Raw genomic sequence first — 22,981 nt, 5'->3', positions numbered from 1 at the left:
AGCTTGTCTCCAGACATCTCATAACTTCCAGACCAGAGGTCCACTTAATCACTGGAGAGGTCTTGTAGTTTATCTTGTAGGTTATGTGGATGTGTCTGACTGTTACTGTGTATCTCTCTTAAGCAATCAGCCTAGCACCCTTAGTTTGCCCGGTTTAAACAATACACTACATTTTAGACCATAGCCTACATTCCATCTGTATTTCCATCATTAACAAATCTTAAATCAAGATTACACAAGTACATATACGGAGATTTCTGACAGCTATAACAAGCAACTCGGCGTGCGCGAACACGCTAAGACTTCCTTAATCTCCATAATTCCCCAAGACTGGCACAATAGCAGTTATAGTGTTGAGTATCTAATCTTTGAGCTGACCGAGTTTGCTGAGAAAGCAGATAATGAGAACCGAGAGGGCGCGAGGAGCTGTCCTCAGTAGCTTGCGCTCACCCATCACGCCGCGAGGTAATGAGAGCCGGAAGCAGACGACCGGAAGCTCCCTCAGAAAACGCGGCCTACACATGGACCGCATACGGCTTCTAAAGCTGCATGTCATTTGTTAAATATCACACTATAGACCGCATATAGAGATGTCTGCAGTGAGAAGTGTTTTTAATTTGGTGTAAAACTGACTAGTGGATTTAGATGTTTGAAGAATGAGGACAACGGTAATATGACAACAAGAAGAATATGACAACGATAACCCCACATTTAAGTCTAACCGGAGTAAAAAACGAGCCAACAGTTAGATAGTCATCCAGAAAATGCAATGTTATTACTTGTGGAAATGTTTGCTTAAAATTATACTCTTGGAATTATTTACACATCGCTAGAATTCTTTATCCACAAACCCACACACAACGGAAAACATTAATAAAAAGGTCAACGTAGAGTTTAGATGTCTCCCTTCCCCACGTCGATTATTTATTCATATTAATACAGCTGTGTTTCAAACACGGTGTTTCCTCTGGAATCCGAACAAACTGAATGGAATAACTGAGCATTATTTGTCTTACTGAATCGATTTACACAGGACAGTGAAAACACAGCGACCATATTACTGCTTTAGATTAACGAATGTTGAGTTTGGAGCCTGCCCAAAAACATCTGGAACCTTCCATTGAAAAAATACAAAAATGTATAATTAAAAGAAAATTTTTTTTAAGGCTCCAGTTTATTTAATTCAAATTTTGCAAATCGACGAAACTCTTTATCTGAACTACAGTTTGGATCGACATCAAATATATATTGCGTCTATGAACAGCAAAGCGGTTTATATCAAACACCACCAACAAAGAGCTAGATCATAAAAACATACTTCAGAGTCCTGGAGAAATTTAATTTTGTCTCAGTTATATGAAACTCAAAAAAAAAAAAAAAAGAACCGCATCCAAAATCTGCTTATTAACTACATAGTTTTGTTGCGTCGTACTCTGTGTAGTAAGGGTGTCTGGCACTAAACGCCTGCAGTGCTGCGAGGATTCTCAGGACCTCGGAGCTGGAGAGTTTGAGACGGTGTCGGAGCAGACAGGAGAACAGATCCAGAGGTTGTGGTCCAGGCGGAGACAACCTGTTCACCCGGTGCCGGATCTCGGTGAGCTGCAGCAGGGCGGAGTCCTGGGATCCCTGAGTGTATGGGTAGTCCAGCTGCAGGATCAGGTCCTGGATGGCTTCCGGGTCAAAGTGCACGCTGTAGCCGAGGAGCTGCATGCTGTTGATCTTCATGTAGCCAAAGTTCTGTGAGGCGTCGGGGCCGTCGGGGAGCTCCGAGTACGCCGTCTCGTTGTCCTGCGCGAGGTCGGTGCGGATCCGGCTCCGCAGGTAGAAGTGGACCGTCTCGAAGAAGGTCTTCCAGCGGTTTCCTAAAGTCAGAGTCCAGTTGCAGCAGTCCATTGGGATGTCTAGCTTGGCTTTCTCCCAGTCGGGGTATCCACCCTGGCCGACGGGCATAGTCCAGCTCTCCGAGTGGCTCCCGCCGAACGGGTTGACGGAGACGGTCAGCGCCGGCTCTAGGGTCGAGTTCTTGGTGGTGCAGACCTGCAGCGAGATGCCCAGCAGCATGTGCACGCGGCCGGTCTTCAGCCGGTTGCTCTTCAGCGTCAGGAGCATCCTCTTCCTCCAGGATGGGTCGAACCAGGCGTTGAGGTGCACGTCGTTGCTGACGAAGATCGCAGGCGCGGCGATGCGGCCGTCGTGTTTCCGCAGCAAGTGTCGCAGCTCCAGGTCGTGCAGGTCCGTCTCGAAGCCCAGGTAGGGGTCAGCCGGGTCGGGCACGGCAGGCCGGCATGCCCCGTGGCTCAGGGTGAACCCGGGGTTGCAGGTCGAGCAGCGCGTCCGGTTGTCCGGGGAGCAGGAGGCACAGCGGGGGCCGTCCCCCACCACGCAGGGGATCACAGCCTGGCAGGAGGCGTGCTCAGACAGGCACAAGCAACGCCGCGTCTCCTCCGAGTAGAAGCCCGGCCTCTGGCCTTCACGGCAGTACAGGATGGAGAGGACGTGCTGCAGCCAGTAGCCAAGAGACCTGCGAGCCGCATGACAAACAAAGAAACCCAGAGGTGAGGATATAGCAGAGAGAAACGAATCAAAGCTAGAGGGAGCAAAAAACAAAAAAACATAATTGGCGTTCAGGTGTGCAAATTGCAGCAGGAGAAACACAATGACACCACTAAACGAAACAAATGACCGTGATACAAAAATAATAGACAGCAAATGAATAATTTGCATTCTGCAATACTGATAATGGCTTTCACATTATGGAACGACCTGCTTTTAAAGGCATAAATGGCAAGAAACGCAGCCACTAATAGCTCTAAAAGTTCCAGTCAGTGGTGCAATAAAACATTAGCCATTAGCAGTAGAATATAGATAGAGAAACAAAGAGAAATGGTTCATCCATAGGGCTTTTAAATTGTAATGTACTTCCAGTGATTTTAGCAGGTGCCTTTTTGCCACAGGTTAATAAAAACTCGTCATCCTCACTGAATGAGAGCCTCCCCTCCAGAGAGATTTTCAAAGCCCACACGGGCGCTAAAACTTCACGACCTTTTGGCGGGGCACTTACCTCTCCCTGGGGGCAACTATTTTGGGTCGGGAGCGGCACCTCCTGCTGAGGCGGAAGAGGCGTTGGGCGGTGCGGCGGGCCTTGCTGAGCAGGAGGCCCACGCGACTCTCCAGCTGCCCGTAACGCCGCAGCAGGCCGGCGTCCGATCGCCACGCCTGTCGCACCGTCGAGGAGTTCAGGACGGCCAGTGCTGGCAGGCGGCCCACGAAAGCCTGGAACTCGTCTGCTCGGAAAGGACAAGGTTTGGACTGACCGATTAGCGCATACTGCTTAGGAAGCAAGGGTGGACCGACCAAATGGGAAAATGAATGAATTAAGCTGTGAATTCTGGGGACGCTCAAACAGAATTCTGCCGCTCATCGTGTGAAGTGATGAACGTGTCGTTGCACTTACCACAGTGATTTATCAGGAACCAAAATACAGTAGCAAAGGTACGCTGCATGATGCTACGATTTATAGTCTTAAATAGGTTGAAAGTCTTTTGTACCAATATCCATACAATTCTTAATTCCAATGAGTGAGCAGAGTACTGGATCTATTTTAATGTGAGATGTTCATGGTTGATGTCTGTGTTTATAGTATATTTGTTTTATGTTGATATGTAGTTCCGGGTAGCCCAAGAAAAATTGCCCCCGGTGGGACAATAAAGTAAATCGAATCGAATCAAATCAAAATAGTGCACACCTTCCACATCTCCTGTGTAAAACCCAACAGATAACATACAGTCCGTCATAAACGTTCAGAAGTCACCCCATAACTGTGTTAAAAAGGACACTTTTAGCACCTGACTCCTCAAACTCCTGGTTGGCATGTCTGCAGGCCTCCTTGGCGTGCTCCAGGGAGACCTCGTGGGTGCGGACGTCCTCGTGGGGGCAGTTGCACTGCGGATGATCCTGGTCACATTGGCACCAGCAGTCGTTGTCGTGGCAGACGAACTGACCCTCCCCGCTGCAGCCGACGTATCCCAGGGCGGCCCGTACGAAGCGGTCACGCAGGTACGCCGGGAGCAGAGCCTGGAGGCCTGCGGAGAAGAAGGGATGGGGGGGGGGGGGGGGGGGTGTTATCACGCTCGCACCACTCGCGGGGCGGGGGACTCGAGCCAGCGTGTGGCACCGCGCGTAATCGGCCGGCCAGGAGCGGTGCTTTGATGCTTCGGCGTCGGGTGTTTTCGGGTGCGTTCCTACCTTGTAACTGAACCTTGTTCTCTGGGCTGTGAACCAAAACGGAGCTGACCGAGTCAAGGTTGTCATAGTTACTGCAGCCCAGAGGGCCGGTCCTGGTCTCTGTTACCTGAAAGGGAGAGAAGGTGGAGATGTGACTGAGATGTTACGGCAAACGGCGTCTGGTTAGAAATCGTGTGAACGTCCCTGTTTAATGTCGCTGACTGTCTCAGCTGTTAAACACTAATCGTAGCATTAAATCCACATACGTTAATTGGTTTCTTATTTTTGCATCATCAGTTCATCGTTAATCGTACAATGGCAGCCAGACAACGATTCCTCCGCATTCTCCGGTGTTTAGCAGCGAGCAGCAGATCATTTCCGAGCACAATATGGATTTCAAATTAAAAACAAGGGTCTAATCCCTCGCAGCGCTGGAAAGTATAATCAAATGGATATTTATGTTATTTGTGGTCTTGCATTTAGGTCTTTCACAAAACAAACAAGACTACACATCCTAATAAATAGGAATTCATATCCAATTCAAAAGGAACAGAATGTAATTAGAGCGCATTATTGGCACTGCGGATCATTTGTTCTAAACACAACAACTGCATGATTTCCTTTGGCTATCTAGAGATGAAATATGGTGAAATATGAACCACATTATCATCAAATTGATTAGTCTATTGTCATTGCTTTGAATCATTAATCCTTGATTGGTCTATTGTCATTGTTTGAACTAATACTCCCTGTTTATAGTGCAGTTCTTAAATAAAAACATAAAGAAAACACAAAGTCAGAGCAGCAGAATCCTGAGACGTTACACGTCACTCAGCAATCCAAAAAAGAATCTGAAAAAATTCTTCAAAGTCTCACCGAAGAGTCAAGGACAAAGAGTAGGTGAGGGAGTGAGAGAGAGAGTGAGAGAGAGATAGAGCGAGAGAGAGAGAGAGAGAAGGATACGAACTTCATTATACCCCCAGCATGCTCTTGTGTTCCTCTTAATGGTGCTACAAGGAGATTCATTACAGGTACAAACTCTTCGGCAGGGTTCAGACTCACTGGCTTAATGTACAGCCACAGCGAAAGTCAAAGACCTTGAAGACTCTTAAGCTCTCATCACAGTGCATGCAAATGCACATTAAATACCCGAGAAGAGAAAAATAAGCCAGCATTAATACATCTTTCATTCCACCGATCCTTCTCCTAAGGACACTGTTATCTAGCTGTGTTTCAGATGACTGGAAAAGACACCTTTATGTCACTCATGGTAATTGTTTGTGTACACTACAGTCTTAGATTAAATGCAGAGTTCCTTCAGTCCAAATGAATTTATTCTGTTTGATGATTATTCATAATAAACTGTTTTACTTCATTTTTCAACAGCAGCCTTTTTTTTTCTTGCTGTTCAACATGAGAAGTGAACATACACAAAGGTAAGCAAAGATTGTCAGAGTTCAAGAGTTCACATAGCTAATAATAGCCAATGCAGTTTCATTTACCATACTGCTAAAATAATTAATCTCCACTAAACCTCCATGAAACATGTTAATCAGCATTCAGAGTAGTTCAACATTTTAATCTTTTATTCCCAAATGTTGAATAATACAGACAAGACTGCACCTGAATCAGGTAGCCTGAACAACCACACCTGAGTCTGGTCAGACATGTCAGGAGATATACGGAAGACAAGCGCAGTGAAGGAGTTTGGTGTGGCCTCATTCTCACACACGACCATCCTCCTACTATTAGAGCCCAAACAAACAGCGTTACTTCCTGTGGTGCAGGGGAATTCTGGGAATGGATTCCCCCTGGTCTAGCTAATGACAGCCTGCGGTCAGATCCGGGCTGAGAACTCCTTAGAAACCTGCCGATTCTAGAGTATTAGTGGAGGAAAGTCTGGGCTTTGGCTGAAGACCTCGTAGCGTGCTTTTTTAATCATTGAGCAAGTCCTAATTGTCCTTTAGACATGATCTAAGCAAACGACCAAACCACTGAACTGCAACTAACATTTCTCACACCATCCAGATGCAGCAATTAGAAATATTATTAAGAGGCGCTCGGTATATTTAACCCTTCAGGTGCTGCGGGAAGCTCAGAATGTATTTACACAAGCTGATCAGCATGGCCCAGGGATTTTTACCATTCGTTACCACTTATTATACAAACAATATACAAACAGATTTATTAAAATGCATTTATAGCTGATTATTCTCAGCAATTGGAATGTATCTTAACCTTTTCACTCACTGAAACTATTGTGGTGGCGTCATTCATTGAAGTGGGAACTACACTGCTTGTACTTTTACTTTGAAGCACATCTTTTGTCGGAAAAAAAATTGCCAGCAGTTTGTAACAATGTCAGAGGAACTTAAAGTGGTTTGAGGCTGAAATGGCCTCCTGGAGAACTTTCCTAATGCCATATGCTTCAGATCTTGCTAGTGGAGTCAGAGCTATTGTTCACACAACCCATATACTATTCTGTAAAGGTTTTCTGAAGGTCCAGAGGCACGGGTTTTGAAGTCCGTAAAAGGCATGGATCCTGTGTTTTCCTGGCCAATATCCTGCAAACACACTTGTTTGGTGTTTTAAACTAAATCTCAGTGTCTTTTGTCTTGTATGCATTACATAAATCTACTCTGTTCTACTACATTTAATATTCTCTCAAGATCTAATCTGTATTCTCTTCCATTTTTAACATCATTTTTTTTTTACCTCACGTGCAAGCCACAATATGACAACGATCATATCTGAAACCATCGTGACATGAGGTATATAAGGCACATTTAGGTCCTCGGACAAGCATATGCTCGTTTGGTACATTTATATGGCCGAACCTCTTCGTGCTAAGCCAGCCTGCTGTTAGCGGTAGCATCTGGGGCTCCACATAAGAACAGGTGAAATGAATGAGGCCTACGACTCTCTCTCTCTCCTGCATCATCATTAAAGCCCTAATTTCCACCCAAGCCTGCACGTGTTTTCTGCAGTCACCTGCTCATCCATCAGGGTGGCGCTGAGGAATCTCTCCCCTGCAGCCATCTTTTAAACACTCCTCGAAAGCGACCCAAGCGCCAGGTCTGTCCATCGGAGCTCCTCATTTTTCTCGCCGAGGATATAGTTAATAACGAGAGGAATTAGCCATTGTGGAGAGGAATATGAATAGATAAGCCGGGTTCATCCATCATCGTGATATGTGCCCCCCCGCTCCTCGTTAACGGTGCCACAATATTCAACTGCAGTGGAAAAGTAAATACCACATATAAACCTAAACCTGGGTCGAGTGTATCTGGGTTGTAAATTACTCCTGGAAAACCAGAAGCCTATTTATTCTTGGCTGATAATGTGAAAACATTTGCACTAAAATGACTACTTAAGTATCATGAAAGTAAATGTCATTATATAAATGTTCTAAACTAGGCTTTTCCCTTTTCAATGTATTCCACTTGAAATCTATTCCATTATGTTATTTAGACTACCTTATTACTGCGTACAGCTATAGTTCACTCACAAAAAGCTCATTTATTTTCATTTAGCACGAATCTTAAATAAAAAAAAAAAAAATGCTGTTTTCAAAACATGACTACTGATGCTAGGTGTAGCATGAGTGATTATCCACCGCTACGCTTGACACGTTCATTAATCTACAACAGCACGAAAGGTTTCCAAGTTTTCACACCTACACCATAATTTTTTTAAGTATTAATTTATTATTTAGTCAGTTTGCCCTCAGAAAATAGTAGGACAGCTCAAATTCACAGAGTTTCAGTCTAGTTTCAGCTTGTTCCATAATGCACCGAAGACCGAAGACACCTGGCCAAGGCTAGCCTGTCATAGGTTATGCATACATTCCACGCTTGTCTGGAAATATCATTCATCATATGCAGAAACAGGACATGTCTCGCACCTTAAGGCAGAAAGAGGACATGTGTAACACCTTAAGGCAAATGACATGGGCGCGCGGGGCCCCGTCTGCCTGCGTCATCGAGGCGAGCGCTGTACCTTAATGGCGGCGGAGGCGATCTGGAGGTGGTGGAGCTGCCGTAGCGTGCTGTCCCTGTTGATGAAGTAGGAGGCGGCTAGCTGGTGCAGGGCCTCCAGGGTGAGCGGCGGGGCCGTGCCGTTGGGGGCCGGGCTGCCGGCCGGGCCCCCGCTCAGCTTCCCCTTGTCCACGAAAATGGTCAAGGACTCTTCCCCTGGTGGACGAGAGGAGGGCGGGAACCATTAGCCCCCGCGCCGAGGCAGCCAATCAGACCAGTCACCCGCAAACCCAAACCCCTCCGTCTCTGTCCTCAGCCACCGGGAGCTCGGTGAACCCCACAGCCCTTGGAGGACCCCAGCGGGATCATCGCTCATTTTACAGATGATATGGATGCGGGGGTATCGTTCATCTTTAAATGGGTAAGAGAGGACCAAAGTCAATGGACTCTGCTGGAGGGTTTATTTAGGGAGAATGCATTTCAGAGAAAAATGGATCCAGTCGGGGGGGAGGTCTGTGGTGAATTAGGTAGGGCTTTAACTGATCTCCCAAAGGAGTCCAAATGAGGGCAGAGGAGGGGCGTTTAGTGACTGGGATATCGATCACAGGATCATCTTGGTGAGCACTGTAATTACTCTCTAAGAGAAAGGCAGCTGAGGAGTGTTCCTTTTACTGTTACAGCAGGATAACCGCCGCAGGCCAATCACGGCACGGGCGGTGCGAGCCGGGAAAGCAGACATCAATACTGGCCTCTCTCTTATTTATCTTCGACTCATCTCACTCTGCAAAGTATACTTTTAAAAATATATATTTTGAACTGTACGCTCATCTTGAAACTCCGAGGTCAGACAAGAGTACAGTTCTGGCTAACATCCCTGCACTTATGACTAACAGCCTAGTCTGTTAAAGACGAGCACTGCTTACCAAGTCAGTGTGCTCATTCTGCGTTTTTTGGGTTTATTTCATGCATTTTATAATATGCCTGTGAGACACTCCATTTCTTAGCCTCATTAAACGAAAGAGCCAGAGAGCAGTGCTACAGCGCTCCTGCCTAATCTGACACACAACATCATGTGGTACTTTGTCAAATTCCTGGAGACAAAGAATACACTTTATACTTTAATCTCAGAACCGCTAGCCCACCCTTGAAGATAGTTTGTTTTTTAGCAGAGCAACACAGTTTTGTTTTAAAAATAGTAGTAGTAGACAATCACGGACAGCATACAGTATCCAAAACTGTAAGCAAACGTGAGCTAATGTTGTTGCTTAATAGCTAAAAGGATGTGATTATTTGGTCATGCAGTTTGTACTAAGCAAACTGGTATGTATAAGCTTCCCTTCCTTGTTAGCGATACTAGACGTGCTAACTACAGTGCAAAGCTAAGGAAACAACCTTTACACATCAAACATCAAATGTCTGGGTCAATCAACGAAATCCAAGTTGAGGGCAACATGCTATAAATGGATTTTTCACCGTGCTGCACTTTTACCCGTTAAACTTCAGCCTTAAGATTGTGTTGTTAATCTTAAAACCTCAAAAATTCAGTCATTACTTGGAAATATGTAATAGCTACATTGAAGCTGACATGAAATTGTTTGGATCCAACCGGTTCTCAGAGAGGAAGAGTCCCAAGTAAGCTATACCTTCACATAAGCGCTATTGGGGGTGGGGATTAGATATTGGGGGTGGAGTTAAGATATTGGGAGTGGGGATTAGATATTGGGGGTGGAGTTTAGAAGTTGGGGGTGGGGATTAAGCGTGACTGATGAGGAAATGGCGGGAATTAGCGCTGAAGTGCCCTCAAACCAGGAGGATGCTCGTATGTCGTCTTACCTCCCAGGGTGGCCGAGACCAGGAAGTGAGTGCCGTACTTCTTAATGATGCTGTCCGTAATCCTCTGCAGGCTTGGTCGCCTCCCCAGCTGCCGGACGTTGTGGACAAAGTCTGGGTCAAAGGGCGCGACCATGCCTCGGGCCTCGGGCCTCTCAGCCACCAGGCTGTTCACCTTCCATCGGCCGAACTCCCTGTGGAGCCCCACAGGCAGAGTGGACCAATCAGGACACCTCATCCGCACCCCCCACTTTCCCGCTTCATATCGCAGTCGTGGTGTTCTGTGGAACCCCCAGGGGCAGCACAGTGTGTACCCCCCCCCCCCCCCCCCCCATCCACCCACTTTAATTTTTCCCCCGGATCTGTTCCAAACTTTGTCGCTGCATTCAGCCAACACACGCAGGGACAGGACAGGGTATTTGATTGTGCTGGGACTCCAGTGGTCTCTGCAGGGGGCCAGGTGTACGAGCCACTTAACCACACCGTAATGTTGCGCAAAGCACTCAAAATGGCTCCTGCTCAGATGCTTCTTTCACTTCGTTCTAAGAACTCAGATCTTTCTTTCTTTCACTCCGTTCTAAGAACTCAGATCTTTCTTTCTTTCACTCCGTTATAAGAACTCAGATGCTTCATTCACTCCATTCTAAGAACTCAGATCCTTCTTTCACTCCATTCTAAGATCTCAGATCCTTCATTCACTCCGTTCTAAGAACTCAGATCCTTCTTTCACTCCGTTCTAAGAACTCAGATCTTTCTTTCACTCCGTTCTATGAACTTAGATCTTTCTTTCACTCCGTTCTAGACTGACCGAGCCTTGTTCTGCCTGTATGTGCAATTACCCATGAGGCTGTTGGGTGGAGTTAGCTGATCAAATAATTACAATTTTTTAAATGTTATACTCAAGTTTCATTTGAAATGAAAAGTGTGCATTTGATTCTTTGTTGGGATGTTTTTCAAAGTTATTTCAGCGTTTGATACTTGGTACTTGCTCTGTTCTGTAATAAAACAAAAGTGTGATGCATCATATCACACCGTAATTAATCACAATGTTAGAGAAGTATGGCTTAGGCACTGCCAGCATGCACACAAGCAAACATGACAAGTTGGTTGGCTGATCTCTCCATCTCCAGATGTCTGGCAGCACGTGCTGTGGCCCCTGGGGGACTCGCATCTCAGGTTCACCCACAACTCCCAGTTTCCTCCATAAACCATCACTCTTTGCCTGAATACCAATAACACATCTCGTAACACTGTGTTTCTTAACACACCAACATGTCATATTTTTAGACAATCATGTAACATTCATAGCTAAAATAACTAGACATACTGTTCGCCTTTGCTAGTCTGAATCACCATGTCTGTCACTTATGTAACATTTATCAATGTCTACGCACTTGTGTAAAAGTTTCTAGTCAGGTGTGCAGTGTATGTGTTAAGCTAAGCACATGGAGCTTATTAAGCTTAGGAAATGAACACTAAGTACTGAACACTAGTGAGTTCACTTTTAAACGGCCTACAGACATGTACCTCTTATCAAACCATGACAGCATGGACTATCTGAGTCTTCAAGCACCAAACCACTGAGCCCTGCTGTGCAGAAGATGAATTCATATTCATTTTCACATAGTTTACTCATCGAGTTAGCGCAGTACCACTCCATATCAGAACCTCATGTGGGACGGCTCAGGAAGATATCGTTCCTTGCCGATTAAAAAGCACCAGTCCTGAATGGCTTTACCTCAGGGCCTCGAGGAAACCCATAGAATCACTTGTCTGAAGAGGCCGATCCTGGAGGTAGTAATCATGGACGGAACCGAGGGTGGCCATTACAGCCAATCAGCCCAATGACACAAGCTCTGAGCGGGTGTGGAGAGGTCTGATGGGTGGCGTCGCAGCGAGGGGCTAACCAGTGGTGGGCTAATACGCTGCTCCGCTCAAGAGCCTTCGGCACGGTCCCGAAGGCACCACGTAATCAAAAATCAGAAAGCCACCGTGTAATCAGGGGCAGAGAGCAGAGTAGAAAATGAAGATGAGGTCGAGTGGAAAGCGAAGCCAATGCTCCAATCAGAGGAGGTTGTGCTCCGCGATGGGAATATCTGGGGGAAAGGTCAAAGGCTTTTATGCAGTGATTGGGGTGGGTCCATTTCTAAACCCTGATTTAGACAAAAAAAAAGACAGCAGTAGATTTTGCAGCTTCTGGTGCCACCATTGGAATAATCACGCCTGAATCTCACCAGTTGGAACAAATACAGGATGGTGATGCAAAGTGACCCAAAATTACAGACAACAGGAAAACAACTGGAATTAGGCAATTTTCAGTGGACAGGTTTGAGTATATAACCCTGTTATCATTACAGCCTGTCTAGACATTGATACCCATGACAGTAAACACCCATGCCATCTCTCCCGCTCAGCTGAAGCAATATCGCACATGCAGTGCCGACGTCCATTAATCTACGTGCTCTGCAACAGAGTGGCAAAATGTTTTGACCTGCCCGGAAAATGTTTGAGCAGCAAAAGCCATGTGAGGTCTGTTACGACAAATATTTTAATTTAATTCAATCAACTTTAAGACAATAAATGATCCGTTTCGGGTGGCAAGGTCAGCATCGTAAAAGTTAAACGTTACGCAGTATCAGAAATTCCTCCACAACCGATGGCTGGTGATAACGGAGGGAACAGTGTGTTAAAATAAGTGGCAGAAATTTTAGAATGATCTAGAGCATTTAACCAGATTATCACCACTGGCATGTATAAAAATAACATAAATCAAACAATTATTTTCCTGTCAAGCAAGACAAGTTGCCGGTACCTGTAAATTTTGTACTTAGTTGTAAATCCGTGCTGGTAGCGCTCCGTAAACTCGGTGAACTCTTGTGCTCGGTGGAACGGACCTTTATCCGACAGCAGCCACGCGATGGGCTCAGCAGCGCGCGCACAAGCGACCACGGCCACCTGCATCCAGCAACAGCGGAGACAGAGAACCATGCCCACCCATAGGGGCATCAGGCAAAGCGGTCTAAGACCAACGCTCCGTTCCTGCATCCTTCAGCCATGCATTCCTCATTCTCCCAAGTCTCTCCCGCATCGGCTACGATTTACGGCAACGCCGAGCATTTCGCCGTTTTGTCTGTTTGTGGCGATCTCCAGGACTGATGGAGAGGGTCGCTGCTGGACTTGTGGTCCACTTTGGTTTCGAAACGATGCGAAAGCACCGGAATGCTGCTGGATCAAGCGGTCGCCAAAGCGTAACAGAGTGAAATACTATGAAAACATGTCCATGGGGTCTCCACAAACAGTCTGTCACATCAAATTAGAATAACATTCAGAAGAGTGTGGTCGATTTAACAGCGTTTCTCAGTCTCCACCACGCAGTTTTGTTGTTAGAACACGAACTAAGTTTCGGATAGAAATAGGAGAGAAAAAAGAAACTAAGGAATCCAAACTCTCACAAACGATGCATGGCAGCGCTTAAATATAAAAGATAAGACACACAGGTAAAACAGTAAACATTTCCTCCACGGTGCTCTGCTCCGTCTTGAGGACGCACTCCGGGTTGGCAATTAAAGAAGTGCACGCGCGTGTTGTCGCCAGTTCGCGTGCAGTCACGTTCATCGGCGCGCGGGGACCAGCTCGCGCAATATTTGTTCTTCTGTTTGTCTTCTGCGAGACATTCGGTCCCTCGCGCACTTCGGAAATGAACAAACTCTCTTGTTTGTCTTCCCACCCCACCTTAGCCACGACTCCTCTCTCTCTCAGCCAATTCGTCTCTGCTCACATCTTTTCTTTATTTTCTTCCGTCAACAGATTTAATCTTGTTATGAATAATTGGCTTGAGTTTTATGCTAATGTATATTGTTCGTGTACGTGTATTTTTAGTATAAAATTTTGTAATACGCTTCAGTGGTATATTGTTTTGATTATTTTTTTTAAGGAAACGATTTACACAACCAACCAACCAATAAGAAAACGATTATATTTTGTTTAAAATATTCATGGTTAATAGCTTCACGTGAATAACATAAATATGAAAACTCATTAGCAGACCATTTTTTTTGTAACAATATGTCTACACTGTTTTGCATTAAATACTTTTCTGTGTGTGGCAAAAAGCTATTTCTTTATGCAGGTGGACCCCACACAGACTTTCCTTTGTCATGCTCTCATTAAATTTGCATGGCTAGTATCCTTGAATCATGGATCGATCTTACACTAAATCTCCTAGCACGTCTCTGAGATCTGCAGACGCCTGAGGCTCACCGATGTCACGGTATTATGTGCTTTCCACAATAGTGAAATGACACCAGTCGGCTCTGACAATCTGCTCCACTGACACGTCGAGGCCTGGTTGCCTGGTTGTTCTTTTTGAAACTATTTGCATTCACAGGGCAAACGCACATGCCACGTTTGCTATTTCTGAATCTGCCATTATTTGTGTTTTAACGAGAGAACAAGAGGCAGGGACCCTGGGAAAAGGCATGGAAAGAACATGAAAGCAATAACGAGAAATATAGCGAGAGAGAGAGAGAGAGAGAGAGAGAGAGAGAGAGAGAGAGAGAGAGAGAGAAGATGCAAAGTGTTCTCCTGGGGCTAAAGCCTCATATAGACTCCAGTCTTGTGAACCTTTGTTCCAGTCTTGGGAACCTTTGTTATCATTGTGCACAGTATTTGAAATGCTCCTCTACCTCCGCCCTTCGTCTCGTGAACGCCATCTCATTCCTTTGCCATTTATACCACCCCTGTGCTCTTACTTAACCCTCCAAGTGCTACCCCCTCCTACCCCCGGGGCAAGCTGAGAGCAGGGAGCTTCTACTGCGTCTCTGATGTGTGGGTCACACGGTCTGTCCCAGAGCTTGATGGGGATTCCTGGGACCAGACAGGCACATGTGGAGGCTAAAGGACCCACACTACTCTCCCTGGCCAGCTGAGGTGTGAGGAAATGGGGTTGCTGAAAGGGACATCAGTGTGTGTGTGTGTGTGTGTGTGTGTGTGTGTGTGTGTGTGTGTGTGTGTGTGTGTGTGTGTGTGTGTGTGTGTGTGTGTGCGTGTGTTTCACATGCATGTGAAAGCAAGATGCTGTTAACCTACATCACATCAGTGCAAATGTGCTGTAATGTCTTTTTTGCAAAATTTATATATATATATTCTATAACACACAGGAGTGCCACCAAGCTGTCAGACACACATTTGCATTCAAATGAGATGCATGCAGTTGTTTGCTGGGCCCATGGTTGCCAAAGGGCAGTGACTAATGCTACCTCACGAAGGCTCCACTAACCCCGCAAACATATGGCATGCTGATTAACGATTACTCACTTTACTGACCTTCATAATGATCTTCACTTACTGGAACAACTGCCAAGTGATCAGCATGTTCAAAAGTTTACTGATGAAAGCTTGTCACCGTTTTAAAACATGTCGTAGGGAGTTTCACGAGTTTTACACTAGCTTCCGTTTTAAATACATTTTAAATGGCATTGTCATGGAGGGAGGCAGGACTGTTTCGGAAGGACATCTTCACCCGGTCATTCTGACAAGTCAGAAGACAGCTATTCCAAAGTTGGATGGTCATAATGATCGTATATCTGTGCAATAATTAGGCGCAGGTTTGTGAGTGGCTGCAAAGGGAGCTTGCAGAGTTTTTGTTTGTTTGTTTGTTCTCCTGTTTTGTCACTCGAAAGCAGCCTCACGCCGAGCTGACAGCCAGGCCTTTGAGGTTCATATTGAACTGATGTTCAAAGCTTGGTTTTGCACATGCCTGCTGAATTCACCGGTGCTGAGACACAAACACAAAACACCTTGTTTTGCAGAATTTCACATCCCATTTCACTCCGTCTGTATCTGCACTTGGTAATGTTCATTACTATGTACAGCGCATACCTTTATTGGAGTGGTTATTACTGTTGTTGGTGCTGCTGGTGATGTTAAATGAAATGACCAGAAGACACGCTAGCAATGTTTTTCCCCCCCAGTCTCTCTGTCTTAGTGCAGCTTCATTTGCTAATGTTACGGAGTGGAAATGGCTCAGCCAAGAAATGGACTGTTGTGCTTGCCGTACTATTTTTAGAGCACCTCGGTGCGTGGCCTTTCCGTGTCGAAGCACGTTTGAATGAGGGCGGGTTGACCCAGAATGTACTGTCATGGGCACGGCACAAAGAGAGGCCAGAGAGATGCCAAAGAGAGGCCACAGGCCATTCCTCTCTTGGCCGTGAGCGAACTATTCTGTACAAAGAAGAAGCTTTTCTTTTTCTTTTTTTTTATTGGGGGGGCAGGGGGGGGGTCAACCAATGCAGACCTTTCAACAGCATTTTAGTTTTAATGGGTGTTGATGAGCAATCTGCACTTGGAGTGTGGAATGTGTGGAATGTGTGGACTGTTCGGAATGTGTGGAATATGTGGAATGTTTTGGATTTGTGGAATGTTTGGAATGCAATGCTGAACTCTTCTATTTCCTCCCTCTGTCAAAATTAATCCAGTGTACACAATGGCTTCGTGAGTCAATTGCCTTACAGGCCACCTGTTGGGACCGAGAGGCCACGAAGCAGCATGCTCGAGTGGTGAAGGGCGTACATTCTCTTTATATCACCTGCAAGATCACACCATTAACAATATCACCACAGCTAATTGCTAATATCTGTTGAAAAACATTCAGTGCCCAAAGCAACCCGTTAACCTGCAGTTGCAAGAAATCAGAAGGGCTGTATGGGTCTCTGTAGCTCCACAGCGATCATGCCAAGGTCAGGCATGAGTTTAACCACCGCAGCTTCTAACCGTATGACATGCGAGGTTCACTGGCACCAAGTCTTTGTCTTGCATGGTATTTTATAGTGAATCACATAATAGTGAAAGGGATATTTAACGAAGCGCACAAGCTCCAGAGCGGTATCAAGCTTCACCACTTAGTTTTGCCCTTAGGCTGTGAGAGCTACTCATAAACACTAATAAATTCTTAACTGGTTATCTGACTAAACTACAACTAAATGCTACCATTGCCTGATACTTAAGAGCAATGACTCCACAGTCAACATAACAGTTGTTATTACCAAGTTTCATTATTTAAAAAGCAAAGAACCCTTTTCCCTCTTTTTTTCCATATAAATGGAAATCTTTTTTAAATGTGGGCCTTTGACACGTCAAAAAAATGTGATCATATTTAAAATTCAGATCCTTTGCTGATTATTATTTGATTATCGTTGATTAGTATAATCATAGGCCATCTGGTAGTCTTATGGGCAGAATATAAAAAAAGGAATTGCTCGAACTAGCTTGTGGTCTGCAGCGAGTCTGGAGGTGCATATGTAAACAACAAATTTGTTGGGAAAGTGTGTGTAAACAATCAAGTCCAGCGATTAAGTTCCGTTATCCAGAACAGTGTAAACACCTACGTATATGTTAAAAAATGGGAGGGTTGAATCGTTCAAAGAAAGGAGCCACAATGAAGCCCACAGGCGCAAATGGGATCTGTGCTTCTTGTGGCCGGTCAGGGTGAGAGCTGTGGGCGGGGAGGCCTTGCGCAGATGCCCCCTCCGCTCCCGGGACTGTGGGAACAGCCACGAGGTCTTTTTGTTCAGACGAGTCCCTCTAAAACTACCCAGTACCCTCACTGGAGCCACTTGCATGCAAGTACCAGAGCCTGGCACCGCCTGCAGAGATCCTCCTGTGTGGAGGGCAGTAAGAATGTTACGCTGCACACGAAACGTCTGCTGCGGCGGGTCCTTCGAGTTTAGCCCCGCCGTTAAGACCGCAACAGCTTCGCTGGTTAAATGTTGATGAAAATAAATGTAGTGGGAGAACACATTTTGTTCACTTCAAGGCCAGTCACTCCTAAGCATGCGTTTTTTTTTTTTTTTTTCCTGTAGCTTCTAGTGACCTATAAGGGCTAGTGATCAGTAAACTGAATATTACAAACTATATAAAATTTTCTTTTACCAGAGTTTTGTGCTGGTTTATACAAGCTGTAAAGTAGAAGCTGTTATTTGCTCTTGGTTATTGTGTTTTGCTCACAAATGAACCGCTGAGTATTTTCACATTTCGCTAATCCACATGGTGTTTCCATTGTGTCCGCGAGGATATCGCTGCTTCCGTAAACAGTATTGGCGTGTTTGTCGCGTGGCTAATGTCACGCGCGGTGCAGAGCCGCAGGAACACAGAGCTCTCACCTTTACTTCACAAATTTAACTTTTGAGGTCATTTCAGGCCCAGCGTCCTGATGCCAAAGTCCAACTTTTGTGCGAGGAATGTGAAATAGGCTATATGAAATGTGAAATATGAGCCTTTTTATGTGACACACCAGTAAAAAGTAAAGGCCACCCTTTCACCTACACTGGCGGACATTTTGTTCGGGCTGGTGTGGGGTGTCTTTCTGGTGCCAACGTACACCCTGGACACCTCCCGAAGTTGCTTGACTGCGGGTTCTGCTCATCCACTCGTGCGTTGCCCCCATCTCCAAGACCTGCCAGCGCAGATTGATTTCACTTGCCTAGGTATCCTTCCTCGGAACGGCTATTCCGTCCACGTTCACTTGATTGATTTTATCATTTTTATAATAGTCTAAGACGCCTCTCAGGGCATCTGTGAGGTCATGTTGTTTGCTAGATCCAGAAGAGTTCCTCGTTGCTAATGCATTTTAATGATAAGATGCTTAGAATGAGGAAGACTAGGGCTTTTATTTTGCCTGTGACCCTGAACCCCTTTGAGCTCCTGTCACTGCAAACCCAATAGGGAACATCATGTCTAAACATCTGAAGCAAGTATGGCCCTCATACAACATCTTGATGCTCTGAGCATAGTGTACAGAACGTACGTGTTCGTCTTATGACCGCTGGGATTTATTTGGTGTCCGTCTTAATAGTAGTCGTTTTGGATCTAAAAATAGTCAGATCTCTGTAATGAACATCATTATGAAAGACAGTTGATGCATGCTGAAGTTTCCACGGTGATCGCTGACCAAGTTAAGCGAATATGCACATGTCAGACTCCCAATCATCAATTATGCGTTCTATCAATTATGCACCAGTTAATCCTTCTGAACTGTCCGCTGATGCATGTTCTTAGTTAAACATTTAAAGTTCCTGCAGTTATTCCCAATCTTTCTTCAGTTAGTCATTCACAAAGTCCCAAATCCCCGTGCTGGGATGAATAATTAACCCTCCTCAGTGATGGAGACTGTAAGAAAACATGAAACCCAGTCAGTTATCATTAAGGGATATGGTGAAAATTTTGAAAATCTCCTCTCAGCAGGAGAGCCGGAGTCATTACAGTGGGAGCTCCACACTGTTCTGAGAACAGCTGAGTGCAGAGTGTGAGTGGCACTTCTCACCGGTGTTGAGGCGTAACAGATGGAAAAGTATGGAGAAAGCAGTCAGGTGATCTGCGCAAGAGACACAGAGGGCAAAAAAAATGAGTCATTGGTTTGCCAGAGATTCCCAGTGGTTCAAGTTAGAAATGTGCCAACAAACCACAGTGCATCCAGTGTAGACATATTGTGTCTAGAGGCTGTAAATGTGTTTGTGGCTTTATTTTCTGGTCTGAAATGTATCGTGTGCACTTATTGTCTTCTTTACAAAGTAGTTAGTGGACCAGACTGCCCTTTCTGATTAAATAGTGTCAAATAATATGTCTGAATAAGACAGGGGGAAGGGGGGGGGGGGGGGGGGGGGGTTACTTTCAGAAATTGCATGTCAGGTAATTTCATATTCTGAGCACAATGCTGGAATGATGTTAAAGGTGGAGTCCTTAAAAGTCAAATATAGTCTGGAGTGCTGTTGTTAAGTGTGAAGAACTCTGTGATACTGCTTACTACATCAGCAAGTGATTCCTCCAGGCAAAACACTCAACAAAGAAAGTTCATTCGCGCTCTCCCACAATTACTAATATGAAGCACTGATCATCTTAAAGCCCATCACCCTGTCAGAACCCACTGTTTAACCTTGTTTAATCTCCAGTGCTGGTGTCCTTGCCCCGCGTTTGAAAAGATGGAGCAAATAATTGAAATCCCGTGCAGGTAATTACCAAGCTGCCATCAAAGCATGTAAGATCTTTCCCTTTGTGGGCCCGGTCATTATCTGTGGTAAAATGACGGCGAGTTGGGGAATGAGATGGGTTCTTTATTATGTAGTGTCATCTTTGAGGCACACGGGTAAAATCACTACCATTCACTATAAGCCTCCCCTCTATTGCCAATATCATTAATCATTCAAGCCCAGTTACAAATGACCATGCTCCTGTAGCAAAAGCTCTATTGTAATCTAAGTAGTAATTTACCCTGTACTAAATAAAAACCTAGTGTCTAGGGATCGGGGATTTAAGGAGTGTAGGGTGATGTCATTTAGTCTGCATTATGAAGATAATGAGGGACATTTTCACAAGGTTTACACCTACTGAAAAAGTAAATGTCTGGATTAATGCTTTTATTGCAAACGATTATTGTTCCATTATGAACATTGAACAATCAAACCACGTCAGTAGAAGATGAGGCGGGTACACCAAACAGCAGTATTACCGCACAAGTGTATTCAGGAACTTAAGCCACCAGCATTCGCCACCAACAGAAAGGGCATGGACCTAGCCTAGCTAGATAACCTAGCCTAGCTAGATAACCTAGCCTAGCCAAGATCTGATTGTTATTGGCGACTCGGAGAAGTCTTTATCTCTGCACCCAGACTGTCATTAGATGCAAAAACAATCACTGTGATCTGGCCTGAAAGACCGTAAGCATGGATAAATGGTTTACTGCAGACTTTGGCGTATGAAGGCAGAGATAGTGCGCTCTGCTTTCTGAAATGCCTCAGGGGCACCACGAAGCATCTCCCACGCGTCGCTCGGATCTGGGAATAAACACGTAGCTTGCTGCTTGAATGCGAATGGTAACTTTGAAGAACTTGCTATAAGTTTTTGTCTGCTTTGTCCTAGAAAATTTTTTTATTGCTTTTATCACAGATTCCTGAATATGGGGTCATGGATTAATATTAGCTCCTTTAATATTGTTAAACATCTGCTTGTTTTCAATGGCTCCGGTACGTACGGCCTGTAAAAAAAAAATCACTGTAAATAGCATTTCATAAACTGAGGAATCTCCCTTTAATGTAGGTGATTTCTTTTGTTCATTCAAACAAGCTGATTACAGCAGCTTGGCATGTCGACCTTCACAGACCAACACCGAAGGCACATTTCAAATGATCAATACATTTTACTCCATTAGTTTTGGTTTTTTTTTCCCTCCTCCCTCTTTGTCTGTTACATGCTGAGGCAAGACTTTCCTTTTGAAGCGTCTTTCTTTTCATTCCGGCAATTTAGTAAGTGCTCTGGACCCATTGATGTTGTGTGTATTGTGCCCCGCTGGGTTTCTTGAAATGCATTGTAGTGCTCTTACCCCTGCAACAGTGTCTCGTAGCAGGTTCATTACTTGACAGTGTCTCAGCAAAAACATTCCTTGTAGAGAGTGAAACACCTCAGCCCAGGTGCACATTTAACTTTTTTGTGCTGATTGAGGGTCAGTTTCCTGTGCGCTTTGTTCATTCGTAGCTATTACAAGGGAAGCTGCAGTGCTGGTTCAAAATCAGCATAAAAACGACAGCCTGCACCAGCAACGCGGTAACAAAGCACTGTGGGAAATACTTCATTATCGACCGTTTATGAGGACACACCGACTGAGAGACACAAATGCCAGTTCTGATCTCTAGCCAGAACGTGTGAATGAGCTGTTTTCACGCCAGAATATTTTTGGACAGCTACACTCATACATCTCTCACACTCTCTCAAAATCATGTTGGCAATGAAAAAAAACAGTTTTACTCCTCAATCCACCTTTGTCGTCAACATATTTAAATGTGGGATGAACGGCGTTATAATGTACTAATACTGAGAACTGAGCTAGCCATCAAAGTCAGCATCTAGAACTTTCAAGGTGGTTCAAAGCTGTGAATTGACTGATAATCGACTACGAGCCCAACAGTAATCCCACAGTATCTGATTCAGTTTGCAAAGAACTCATCAAAACCATAAAATTGTGCATTTTTCAGTTGACTTTTTTTTTTTTTGGAATTTATTTTACATGGTTTCACCACTTTGCCTGACTAAGTGATACTAGAGGATCATGCAAGTTAATTAATAAACCACTTAGTAGTATTAAGATTGAGTGGTTTGCAGAGGAAGTGACTGAGAATTGTCTTGAGGAGTGGCTGTACGTAATCCTACATATGAATCTGTTTAGGCCACTATTTCAAACACTGTCTGATAGCAAAAGCATATTAAGAGAAGCCACTATACAAATAGCCTGTTACTTGCTGTCAAAATGCTGAAAAAGTTCTATTGATTTGAGACATTTTGTGGAAAGCACTGAGATTATTATAATGTTTACAATAATTATTATTGACTCCATATGTAATAGCATTTAGTAAATGGCTATTGTGATGGCTGTGATGGTGTGAGGACACCACAATATGACAATGTAAACCTCTTAGCAAGTGAAAATTCTTTTAGATAGCATTACATTGGCACATTTCTGTCATAATCGTGCAGGACATTCAAAACAAATGCCTTTATCTGCAATGCGTTTATGTAAAATAATAGAACTAAGTACACAACTTCAATAGTCACTCTTTGTCCTATGAAAAGAAACCGTTGGTGTTACATCACGCCCTCAGATGCATCTCTTCTTTAGCTCTGTGGATCACTGTCTAACATCCAGAGGAGCTGTTTGTCTAGACTGGTCCGAGACCGGCTTTTACGTTTCTGTAATAAACAAACTGTAGGGGAAAAACCGATCCTAGTCCAGACTGAGAGGGCAGCTTCAAACAGGAGCGACCCCATTCAAGCCGGCCCACGCTTCAGCCTGACAGCTTCTGCCCGGAATTCCTCAGAGGAGGGCTCTCGTTCCGATCCAACCGTTAAAGCTGGGAACATGACTGGAGAACACGACATTTCGCCTCCCCAGACACACGCGCCATATA

General features: G+C 44.8%; 1 protein-coding gene across 1 annotated transcript; it reads right to left on the bottom strand.

Annotated features, from left to right (window-relative positions):
• Positions 1–903: 903 nt before the first annotated feature.
• Positions 904–13,719, bottom strand: brinp3b (bone morphogenetic protein/retinoic acid inducible neural-specific 3b). The gene is given in 8 exon segments (XM_076973391.1): positions 904–2,521; positions 3,062–3,284; positions 3,846–4,082; positions 4,246–4,351; positions 8,224–8,417; positions 10,035–10,225; positions 12,844–12,993; positions 12,995–13,719. Coding segments are annotated over 8 exon segments (2,253 nt in total). The 5' UTR covers positions 13,030–13,719; the 3' UTR covers positions 904–1,404.
• Between the last annotated feature and the right edge of the window lie 9,262 nt (positions 13,720–22,981).

Source organism: Brachyhypopomus gauderio, chromosome 14 (assembly GCF_052324685.1).
Source record: "Brachyhypopomus gauderio isolate BG-103 chromosome 14, BGAUD_0.2, whole genome shotgun sequence".
Lineage (NCBI taxonomy): Eukaryota > Metazoa > Chordata > Actinopteri > Gymnotiformes > Hypopomidae > Brachyhypopomus > Brachyhypopomus gauderio.
The sequence above is the reverse complement of the archived record's forward strand: the minus strand, read 5'-3'. Positions and strand labels throughout refer to the sequence as shown.